We start from the raw sequence: 12,674 nt of genomic DNA on the forward strand, positions 1-12,674 counted from the left end.
TTAACCAACAGATATGAGAACCTGTCCTGATTAAAGAGACAGATGAGAAAGCTACCGAGGCCAGAGACGGCAGAGAACAAAACAGAAGGAGGTGAAAATACAGGAGGTAGGGTATCATCCCTGCTAAGTCCGGCCCCTCAGGAAAGACAGCCTGCAGGTTTCACCTCTCCCAGCAACCATCGCATCAGACAGTGCGGCTCAGTCACTGTGACCCGGTGTGCGGGCCAGGCGGCACAGCTCTGAGTTCCCTTCTCTAGGTCTCCAGGTTCCATCTGCAAATGCAGGAAGTGGATTCAATGACCTCCCAGTTTCCTTCCAGTGCCTCCCTGTGACTACTGAAGCCAGCAAGTGCGTGTGCCAAGACACACTCTGCCAGGGTGGTACCAAGTCACAGCACTGTGCCTTGGTCAGGTTTTCAAGGAGGAGCTCTTGTCAGGGGTACTTGCGCTACCACCCAGACTCCCAGGTCAGCCCTGGCTCGACCGTACACATCCGCCCTCTTTAGGGACTTCAATCCTGTTAGAAGAGCAGTTATAACCACTGGCAGACCACCCCCTGCTCAGGATGACATGCTAACTGGCACATGAGGCCAGGTGGCATCTTTGTCCTGGCCTGTCCAGTGAGAAGACACGGGGTGCACAGGGACCCAAATGGAGTGCAAGTCAAGAAGAGCTGGCAAGAGACAGGCAGGGATACATACGTGCTTTTCCCCTTCAATCTTCTTGTCGGCCACCTGCACTGCATCCAGATATTTAAAATGCAATTCCATCAGCCTGTCAACCTGAAAGAGAGGTGTTTCACAGGCGTGAGTGAGAAGGGAAGAGAATACCAGGGCAAGAGAACAGCAGAGCTCCTATTCATCTCACTGTCGCTCTACACAAAGGGAGAGCCCCTCTACCAGTTCTCACTCTGGATCTGAGCTTTGCCTTGGAATGGATCAGGAATGGATCAAACAGCTGGGGCAGAACAAAGCAAATGCTTAGCATGGATACTGAACACAGGTCCATTCCCGAAGGACATCATGTGTTCCCAGCCCTCCTTGGACTCCCCTGAATTCAAGCTGTTAAAAACAAATAAATCCATAAAAATTCAAGACCCTTCTTGCAAAGAAGAGGAGCTTGAAGTTACATACTTGATATTCACTCAGAACTTTACTGAAACTTCTTTTTTTCAAACTGAAACCTTTCATGTTCGGATTCTGCCCCAGAGCTAATCTTTTTTTAAAAAGGTCTGAGTAAAATCTCTTTAGTTGCTTTTGAGTGAGAACAGAGTGCAAGAAAAACTCCTTCAGCAACTTAAAAAAAGCCCTGACTTTTGCTTAGCAGTAACCTAAAAACCAGTTTCAAACTTCACAAAAGTCGCTTCAAATATGGCCCAAGGAACACTCAGTAGGTTTGAAAAAGTTTCTGTTTTTTTTTTCCCCCTTAGACTTCCAAGAGATTGAAGGAACACTGTGAAGCCAGCCTAGACTTCTGACCTCTTTTTACTGGGTTGGCACCACCACGGCTGTTGGTAACCCTGGAATTTACCCAGTGTGTCTTGTGTGTGTGTGTCCGTGTGCATGCATGAGCACTCCATCACTTAGCTGTGTCCAGCTCTTTGTGACCCCATGGACTGTAGCCCACCAGGCTCCTCTGTTCATGGGATTCTCCTGGCAAGAATACTGGAGTGGGTTGCCATTTTCTCCTCCAGGGGATCTTCCTGCCCAGGGACTGAAACAGCATCTCTTGTGTCTCCTGTATTGGCAGGTGGATTCTTTTATCACTGAGCCACTTGGGAAGCCTGTTTACCCATGGGCTGGTATTAATAATAGATGTTGCTTCAACATGGCATCAGACAGGAAGACTGTGCCCACACCTTCCCTGGTTAACAAGGAAGACCCTTAAATCTTAAAGGTTTCAGTTTACCAAGTATTCTCATATCCACTATTTCCTTAAACATGAGAAAAACCTGATAAGGTAGGCAGGGAAGCTAGAGAGCAATCCTAATTTTAAAGATGAGGAAACTAACATACAGACATTAGATGGTGTCACCAGGGTGACACGACTGCTAAGATGTTCTCTGTCCTAACCTGATGGCCTTTTTCTTTTTTTTCAGACAACAGTTGCATTTATTTCTATTACTTATATGGGAGCAAATGGTTTCACTGCATGTTAAGAATTTTTAAAGCACTGACTTCATCTTTTCCTCCTCGTCTTAATGATCCATAATGGTACATTAGTGCATACAGAAATGGTTTCAAAATATTTGGGGATGGGGAAATTGCATTTGGAAATGAGAGGCAGGACAACCAGAAAACTCTCTGAGACCCAGAGCAATGGGGCCCAGATGCTGGAGAGGACATTTTAGGGCAGGATCATTCTACCCAGCACTCCTCAGATCACACTGGGGAGACAGCCCTTTTCTCCCCTTGGGTCCTGGCCCCATCGTATAGTCCACCAAGCACCTACCTTCTCACTGTCATTTTCAGTGAATTTATTCAGAAGCCGGGTCCGCTGCTGCCCTCTCAGGTTCCGCAGGAGGGAAGCGAGGATCGAACAGACATGCTCTGGGTTGGGAAGGAGAAAAGAGAACATGCTGTGATCAGAGCAGTAATTATTACCTCTCTTCAAGCCTGATCTGGTTCTATTGAAGGAGGAATAAGTAGGCCTTCCCTGACTGCTGCTATTGATTAATAAGACAAGAACCTAAACTGTGTCAATGGAAAACTAAACTGATTTTCACAGACAGCACAAGAAATATATTCAAAGGGGATTACATCCCCAAGGACAACTTGAGCAACTGAATCAAAACTAAGTTAGAATTTCTGTTCTGCCTGGAATTAATTGAGTTCTATTGTCCACAACAGAACCTCAAATTAATCTCCCCATTTACAGAAATAACCTGTGAACAGTGTATGAATACTAACCATGAGGGGAGCACACGATGAACAAATAAGACACGTTCTATCATATTCTCAAATCATCTTAAAACTTTCCCAAGCAAATATCCCAGAATTAAATCAGAAATATGATGGGGTCCCAGAGCTATCACTTACATTCTGGTGCAGCTATAATCCTTACCTGTTTAAAGACAGCTGGATAGTAAGTACTTCAAAACGATAACTGTTTTTTTTCAGTTCACATAACCTATGGGCTTCTATTATGAGATACTATTATTCTAGCCAGGGCAGAAGAGGGTAATTGAAGGGTATATTATAGGCTTCAGCTGTTAAGAGGTTCTTTTCTTTAAAAAGAATTTTTAAAAATCAAGAATAATGACCTTGAAATGGAGATGGCAGAAAAACGTTTATTTTGAAATAAAATGCCCACAGTGTGGGCAACAAACATTCTGTTTTGAAAATGGAATGAAGAACACCCTCATGTGCAAATTTACCGTGAGTTCTCAAAAAGTCACTTGATTATTAAAGTCACAAGGAAGAATTCTTATGGTAGCACGGATACAATTTTGTATTTGTTTTTTTCCTCACTTATATCAGAAGCATTCCTCACTACTTCATTTCCCCAGTCTCCTAATGTGAGAGTTATTCACCTTCTTCTAGCCACATTCACCTCCCTGGGGATCTCATCTAGTCCCGTAGCTTTAAAGACCAGTTGCATGCGTGTGTGCCCAGTTGTGTCCGACTTTTTGTGATCCCATGAACTGTAGCCTGCCAGGCTCCTCTGTCCATGGGATTTTCCTAGGCAATAATACTGGAGTGGGTTGCCACCTCCTACTCCAGGGGATCTTCCTGACTCAGGGATCGAACCAGCCTCTCTTGTGTCTCTTGTGTTGGCAGGAGGACTCTTTACCACTGTGCCACTTACATGCTGACTACTCCCCAACTCTACAGGTCAGTTCTGTTCTCTGAACACAGGTTCATGCATTCATCTGTCTACCTGCTCTCTCCACCTGGTTGTCTAACAGGTCCTTTAAACTGAACATGTCCAAAAACAAGCTCCTGACCTTTCTCCTTAGACCTGTGCCCACAGTCTTATCCACTGAGTTAACGGCAACCATGCTCTCCAGTTTCTCAAGTCAAACACAGTGGTGATACCCCTGATTCTCCTCTTTCTCACACATCCCACAGAAACCTTGTCAGCGGTACCTTCAGTTACATCCAGAATTCCATCTCTTCTTGCTGCTGCCCCCCAACGCCCTTCATAACTCTGGCACGCAGTAGTGGGAATACTCAACAGCCTGCTGTGGGACTCTGCATCCACCCTTGCCCCCTTCGCCTTGATCTCCATAGAGCGGTCAGTTAAAACCCAAGTCACACCCTATCACTGCTCTGTGTAAAACCCTCTACTGAGCCCCAACTCACTCAGACTAAATGCTGTTTTCTAACGCCAGACACGTTCCTGTCCTGGGGCCTCTGTGCCTACTGTTCTCCCTGCCTGAGACACTCCTCACCAGGATATCTGCGTGGCTCAATCCTCAGACCCAGTCCTACTCAACTGTCCTCTTCTCAGTGAGGCTTATCTTTGGCCACCCTATTTAAAAATGAAAAGCCCCAGTGCTGCCTAGTTCCAAGTCTTACCTGCTTTATTTTTCCCTTCAGCATGCATTATCTTCTAACATGCTGTGCAAGTTACTTATTTGTTTTGTTTACTGCTGCCTATCAATTAGAATGTAAGCTCCTTGAAGGAAGGGATTTTAGTCTGCTTTGTTCACTTATATATCCCTGGCCTCACAACAATGCCTGGCACATAGTAGGTGTTTCAGAAATACTTGCTGAATGTATGGGAAGAAAGCAGGTTTTCAGTGCAAGTTTTTGGTGGTAGTGGTGGGAGGTGGGGAGAACGAGACAAACAAACCACTCTTGAATTCTTGGTATTTTTCAAATGCCTTTGTATAGCTTTCACCTCTTGTACACAGTGCCTATCCCAAGTTCAGAGTAAGAGCACCTCTGCGTTGGTAATATACTCATCAGTTACAAAATGGTCCTTAAAGATATTCTGCATTTGGGAATGAGTGGATGACTTTTTCCTAGGGAGCCATGAGTTTGAATAAAAGATCTCTAATTAGTAGATTCACTTTATTAAGTATAAAGTTTTTCATAAAATACGCTGTAGACAGAGAGGTATCAAACAGCTTCTCAAGGTGACTCCTGAGTCACCCCAGTATCTTTCTGCTAACTTTTGTCGTGAAGCTGGGATTGAGGTGCTTTAATCTCCATCCTGAACAAAAAGGAAGGGAAAGGGAACAGGAGTGGGGCGAGATGAAAAAAACATCCTGAACTTAAGGTAAGGACAGTGAATCAAGACGGCTCAGCTCAGGGTGACAAAGTAGAACAAGAAACGATGTCTCTGGAGGCTCATGGCAGAAGGAAAAAAAAACAAAACACAAACGACTTCTGTGTATATCAAGGGGAAAAGATTACAGGAAGGAAGACGGGGGTATATAATCAGTTCTGTAATCTTGTGCCAAACAACCGGATGTGCCTCTGATCTCTTCAGCTGGTGAACAGATGTGGGACAGGTCATAATAAAAGTAGTGAATTTTAACAAGCTTAGTTCTGAAACTTTGAAATTACTCAGCCTGACGACTGTTAACAACCTCCATGTGTGTGTGTGTGTGTGTGTGTGTGTGTGTGTGTGTATATGTATGTATGTACGACAATCTGACAACCATAGAGGAAGGAAAAACAAGATCAGCCCAGAGATCTCACAGATTATCCGGGCCAAATCTCTCATTGTACTGATAGAAAAATTGAGGTTCAGAGAGCAATGACTTGTCCACACAGCTAACTGGTGAAAGAGGTAGAACTCAAACTTCAGATGACTCACTCAGTCATTCACTGACCACTTATCTCTGTGCTTGACAAGCACTTGGTGATCAGAGCTTCCAAACAACACAGTATCCCTAACCTTAAGGACGTGCTTATATCATGGGGAAAACAAAACAAGAACTACAGTGCAGTGTGCCAAGTTTCATCACTGAGGTAGGCAGAGGGGAAGCGAGGAGCACAGACAAAGCACAGTGGACCTAGAGGGATTCCCACTGGAGGTAAGGAACAGCTGAAAATCATAAAAGCACACAAAACAAACAAGTCATGGCTGACAACTAGGTAGAGAAGATAGAGCACTCCGGGAAGAAGGAGCCATATATGCAAAGGCCAGTTTGGATGGAGTGTTACATACACATGAGGGAGGCGAGGCCAGTCAGGTGGGGAAGAGTCTGGAGAGAAAAGTCACAAAAATCCACAAATGAATTTTAAGCTGGAGACAGACAACTAGATAAGAGTTTAGCCCAATCCTTGGCTGCTAGATTCCTTTCAGAGATCAAGATCAGGAAAACATGTCTCTTTCCTGATGAGTTTTTTGTTTACCTGAGTTCCTGCTTTGCCTTGGCTACCAGGAAGCTCAAAGATGAGTCTATATTCACTTACAGGAATCAATTTTTAAAAATTGCTTTACTATTGATTCCTTCTGTCCTCCACCAAAGAATTTTAAAAATCAAAGCGATGGATGCATCATTAATGGTTATATACTTATGGTTAAAAATGAAACTATACAAAAAGGTATAAATGTCCTTAACAGTTATTCACTGAGCATGTACTAATACATTCCGCCCCCCTACTCCTTTCACTACCCTGTTCATCTCTTCCAAATGACAAAAAACTACTAAGTATCTTGTGTATACTTACAGGGGAGGGGAAAAAATGTATCTACACACACACACACACGTTTTCTCTTCTATATCTTTCCATATCAACACATTTTTTATTTTAAATAGTTATGCAGAACTTCACTTAACTTATTTATCATAATTTAACTAATGTCCCCAATCGTGGTTATTTCACATGGTTTCCAGTTTTGGGTTGTTTTGTTTTTGCTGTGAGAAATAATGCCACAATGAACATCCATAAACACACATTCTGGCGCTTATACCTTTATTTCTGGCATGGATACACTTTTGCATGCGCCCGTGTTCTTGCCTGGAGAATCCCAGGGACGGGGGAGCCTGGTGGGCTACCATCTATGGGGTCGTATAGTCAGACACGACTGAAGTGACTTAGCAGCAGCAGCAGCAGCAGCAGCACTGGAAGCGGGTGAGGCAAAAGCTACTGATACATAATGTTGAAAAACTAAAAGCAAGCACAGGTGGACTGACCTAGGGCCCGTGCGATTACAGCAGGAAGAGACATCACTTCTACATGCACAAGGTTGCGGTGGTGGGTGGGTGGAGGAAGGGGATACTGAAGACAGAAACACACTGGTCTGTTTTTACTGTATATATTGTTTACTAGAAGCTGGAGATAACTTGGTCTACAAAATAGTTCAAAAAGAAGCCCAAACTATTACCAAGCCAATTCAACTAAGGTATAGAGATTTGCCTATAGTAAATAAAGGACTGAGGAACCCAGAAAGAAAACTGTTTTTGGAAAGACACTGACAACTGGTCTTCCAAGAAGGCTGTACCAACTGACTCTCACTCTCAGTGTGTGTATGTATGCACCGTATACATATAAGCAGCTTGGATGATTGCCTTTATTGTGCGGGAAGCATGTAACTTAGTAGGAAAAGCTTACGTTTTGGAGTCGGACAACATGGTTCACATCTAAGCTCCCACCACTTGCTCAAGAACGTGGCCTTAAGTAAGTTAATCAACCAGGATGTGCACGTGGGCATGTGCTGTGTAACATGAACACACACATATCACATATACACACCGAGAATGGAAGGATATTGTAAAAGAGTATCTGTTTTCTCATATCCTCACTCAGATTGGGTATTGTCCAACTTAGAAATTATGACAACCTGGTAGGTGAAAAATGGAATCTTCTTTTGATTAGCACGTTTTTGTTCTTGTTATGAATAAGGTCAAACTCCTTTGCTGATGTTTACTGACCATTTGTATTGCTCTCTGGGTGAAGTGCCTGGCCTTACATCCTTTGCCAATTTTGATTTCTATGAGCTCTTTATGAATTAAGAATATTACCCTTTTGTCTTTTACACTGCAAATGTTTCCCCCAGTTTGACATCTGTCTTGACAAATTCTTACTCAAAGACAAGATTTAGCATCGCCACATTGTTTTGCTGTAACTTGCTTCAAAATCCTATCTGAAAGTAAAAGCAAGCAGGGTGCAATAATAACTGTCACCAGTTGACTGTGTATCTGTAACAGTAGGATTGAGTCTGTATACAATATTTTCAATGAATCTTCACTAGTAAGCTATGAGAAAGGTACTACTCCTATTTCTCTATCATAATGCAGAATCCAAATGTCACTGCAATTAATCAACTTACTTAAGGTCATGTCCTTCAGAGAGCGGTGGAAGCTTAGATTTGAGCTCATGTTGTCTGACTCCAAAATGTAAACTTTTCCTAATAGGTTACATGCTTCCCACATGTAAAAGGTAATCCAAAGCTTTTAAAGAAGGAAAATAAGAGATCAGAAACTAAACTGTGCAAAGCCCAAAAATGTGCTTCATGAGGGGCTCACTGAGTCCAAAAGGTAGGCACTAAGCAACCGTGGATGAAGAAAAAACTCAGCAGTTCCAATGAGAGGAAAATGAAGTGAAAGGCCATCTGCAGGTAGACATGACTAACAACCCCTTTTCTTTTTACTGAATCACTTTCCAGAAGTAATTTCTGCTGCTGCTGCTGCTAAGTCGCTTCAGTCGTGTCCGACTCTGTGCAACCCCAGAGACGGCAGCCCACCAGGCTCCTCTGTCCCTGGAATTCTCCAGGCAAGAACACTGGAGTGGGTTGCCATTTCCTTCTCCAATGCATGAAAGTGAAAAGTGAAAGTGAAGTCGCTCAGTCGTGTCTGACTCCTAACAACCCCATGGACTGCAGCCTACCAGGCTCCTCCGTCCAAGGGATTTTCCAGGCAAGAATACTGGAGTGGGGTGTCACTGCCTTCTCCGGAAGTAATTTCTAGTAGAGTCCAAATAAAGAATGGAGCAGTTCTACAAAATACTGAACCAGAACTTCTCAGTAATTCCCTTGTTTCATCTTCCTGATTAAGATGGATGAGGAACTGTAAGTAAATGTTCCTCTTCTTGGGTGGGCCTAGCGGCCTGCAGGATCTTAGTTCTCTGACCAGGGATCAAACTCGGGGCCCTGTTAGCAGAATCCTAAGTTCCAAAGACTAGCAAGGAGAGATAAGAAAGCCTTCCTCAGCGATCAATGTAAAGAAATAGAGGAAACAATAGAATGGGAAAGACTAGAGATCTCTTCAAGAAAATTAGAGATACCAAGGGAACATTTCATGCAAAGATGGGCTCGATAAAGTACAGAAATGGAATGGACCTAACAGAACCAGAAGATATTAAGAAGAGGTGGCAAGAATCACAGAACTGTACAAAAAAGATCTTCACGACCCAGATAATCACGATGGTGTGATCACTCACCTAGAGCCAGAAATCCTGGAATGTGAAGTCAAGTGCACCTTAGGAAGCATCACTATGAACAAAGCTAGTGCAGGTGACAGAATTCCAGTTGAGCTATTTCAAATTCTAAAAGATGATGCTGTGAAAGTGCTGCATTCAATATGCCAGCAAATTTGGAAAACTCAGCAGTGGCCACAGGACTGAAAAAGGTCAGCTTTCATTCCAATCCCAAAGAAAGGCAATGCCAAAGAATGTTCAAATTACTGCACAATTGCACTCATCTCACACGCTAGCAAAACAATGCTCAAAAGTCTCCAAGCCAGGCTTCAACAGTACCATGAACCGTGAACTTCCAAATGTTCAAGCTGTTTTAGAAAAGGCAGAGGAACCAGAGATCAAATTGCCAACATTTGCTGGATCATCGAAAAAGCAAGAGAGTTCCAGAAAAACATCTATTTCTGCTTTATTGACTATGCCAAAGCCTTTGACTGTGTGGATCACAACAAACTGTGGAAAATTCTGAAAGAGATGGGAATACCAGATCACCTGACCTGCCTCTTGAGAAACCTGTTTGCAGGTCAGGAAGCAACAGTTAGAACTGGACATGGAAAAACAGACTGGTTCCAAATAGGGAAAGGGTTATGTCAAGGCTGTATATTGTCACCCTGCTTATTTAACTTATATGCAGAGTACATCATGAGAAACGCTGGGCTGGATGAAGCACAAGCTGGAATCAAGACTGCTGGAGAAATATCAATAACCTCAGATATGCAGATGACACCACCCATATGGCAGAAAGTGAAGAACTGAAGAACCTCTTGATGAAAGTGAAAGAGGAGAGTGAAAAATATGGGTTAAAGTTCAACAGTCAGAAAACTAAGATCATGGCATCGGGTCCCATCACTTCATGGCAAATAGATGGGGAAACAGTGGAAAGAGTGGCAGACTTTGTGTTTTTGGGCTCCAAAATCACTGTAGATGATGATTGCAGCCATGAAATTAAATGATGCTTACTCCTTGGAAGGAAAGTTATGACCAACCTAGATAGCACGTTGAAAAGCAGAGACATTACTTTGCCAACAAAGGTCCGTCTAGTCAAGGCTATGGTTTTTCCAGTGGTCATGTATGGATGTGAGAGGTGGACTATAAAGAAAGCTGAGCGCCAAAGAATTGATGCTTTTGAACTGTGCTGTTGGAGAAGACTTTTGAGAGACCCTTGGACTGCAAGGAGATCCAACCAGTCCATCCTAAAGGAGATCAGTCCTGAGTGTTCATTCGAAGGACTGATGTTGAAGCTGAAACTCCAATACTTTGGCCACCTGATGCAAAGAACTGACTTACTGGAAAAGACTCTAATGCTGGGAAAGATTAAAGACAGGAGGAAAAGGGGACGACAGAAGATGAGATGGTTGGATGGCATCACCAACTCAATGGATATGAGTTTGGGTAGACTCTGGGAGTTGGTGATGGACAGGGAGGCCTGGCGTGCTGTAGTCCATGGCGTTGCAAAGAGTCGGACATGACTAAGCGACTGAACTGAACTGAACTGAACTGACCCACTGGATGGTCAAGGAATTCCCAAGAGAATGTTCTTTGTATGTCTCAACAAGATGAGGTGTGGGGTGCTGGTGGCACAGACAAAGTATCAGGAGCTGTAATTTTCACAAAAGAAAATGTAATAAACAGAAGAATCATTTTTTCTGGAACTAGATAATATTAACATGCATTTCCATAACTCATCACAGCCTGGAGCAGCAGATACCTTGACCAATCGCAGTGGTGCACTAAGAACAAATGACATATACCTGTTGGCTTGGGATTTTTACGTAAAGGACAGGTTGCCCATTTCAGGAGACCTGAATCTGTCTATGTTCTTTCTGTCTCTCTCTTTCTCTGAGTGTTGTGGTTGGCTATAGGTCACTGGTGCCTGCCAGATAGGAAAATACTTCATCCACCCCAAGTTTTGTGCCTGTACATGAGCACAAACACACACACATGGTTTCATTAGCCACTAATAAATGTAGCTTCCCTAGGAATAGATTTCAGCCCAAGGTGGTGTCAATTTTTCATGGACCAAGGAGATGGGGAGAGCTGCTGGCACAGAAAGCAGGGGAGATAACAGGTTTATCTGCTGGCCAACACCGCTCAGCTGCTCTGTCATTTCGACAGGATAAAATGGAGGTGAAGGATGGCTATGGAGCTGTCAACACGGACAGGGCAGATGTGGTGGCTCCACTGCAGAGAACAATCTATACGGCAGGGCCCAGGAAGAAAAGAACATATGATTTAGAGGGGTGGCTCTGGCCCATTCTTCCCCTAGATCAACTCTTCAGGGTCTCTCAAGAGTTATTAGCAATGAGTTAGATGCCCCCCGGGTATAGTAAAAAAAAAAAAAAAGTCACTCAGTTGTGTCCGACTCTTTGAGACCCTATGGACTATAGCCTGCCAGGCTCCTCTGTCCATGGAATTCTCCAGATAAGAATACTGGAGTGGGTTGTCATTCCCTTCTCCAGGGGACCTTCCAGACCCAGGGATTGAACCCAGGTCTCCTGCATAGCAGGCGGATTCTTCATCAGCTGAGTCACCAGGGAAGCTCTGGTGCATATACAAGGTATCAGTTCAGTTCAGTTCAGTCACTCAGTCGTGTCCAACTCTTTGAGACCTCATGAATCGCAGCACGCTAGGCCTCCCTGTCCATCACCAACTCCCAGAGTTCACCCAAACTCATGTCCATTGAGTCGGTGATACCATCCAGCCATCTCATCCTCTGTCATCCCCTTCTCCTCCTGCTCCCAATCCCTCCCAGCATCAGAGTCTTTTCCAATGAGTCAACTCTTCCCATGACGTGGCCAAAGTATTGGAGTTTCAGCTTCAGCATCAATCCTTCCAATGAACACCCAGGACTGATTTCCTTTAGAATGGACTGGTTGGATCTCCTTGCAGTCCAAGGGACTCTCAAGAGTCTTCTCCAATACCACAGTTCAAAAGCATCAATTCTTCAGCGCTCAGCTTTCTTCACAGTCCAACTCTCACATCCATACATGACCACTGGAAAAACCATGACCTTGACTAGATGGACCTTAAATAACTCCAGAAAGAATGAAGGGATGGAGCAAAAACAATACCCAGTTGTGGATGTGACTGGTAATAGAAGCAAGGGTCCGATGCTGTAAAGAGCAATATTGCATAGGAACCTGGAATGTTGGGTCCATGAATCAAGGCAAATTGGAAGTGGTCAAACAGGAGATGGCAAGGGTGAACATCGACATTCTCGGAATCAGCGAACTAAAATGGACTGGAATGGGTGAATTTAACTGAGATGACCATTATATCTACTACTGTGGGCAGGAATCCC

General features: G+C 43.8%; 1 protein-coding gene across 1 annotated transcript in view; it reads right to left on the minus strand.

The window, feature by feature from the left end:
* Positions 1-12,674, minus strand: part of CTNNBL1 (catenin beta like 1) — a 166,988-nt gene that overhangs the window by 24,746 nt on the left and 129,568 nt on the right. The window contains exons 12-13 of the mRNA XM_027558573.1: positions 2,451-2,548; positions 701-781 (exon numbers count right to left, since the gene is read on the minus strand). Coding sequence (XP_027414374.1) covers positions 701-781; positions 2,451-2,548 — 179 coding nt within the window. The remainder of the gene's footprint in view (positions 1-700; positions 782-2,450; positions 2,549-12,674) is intronic.

This window comes from Bos indicus x Bos taurus, chromosome 13 (assembly GCF_003369695.1).
Source record: "Bos indicus x Bos taurus breed Angus x Brahman F1 hybrid chromosome 13, Bos_hybrid_MaternalHap_v2.0, whole genome shotgun sequence".
NCBI classification, from domain to species: Eukaryota; Metazoa; Chordata; class Mammalia; order Artiodactyla; family Bovidae; genus Bos; species Bos indicus x Bos taurus.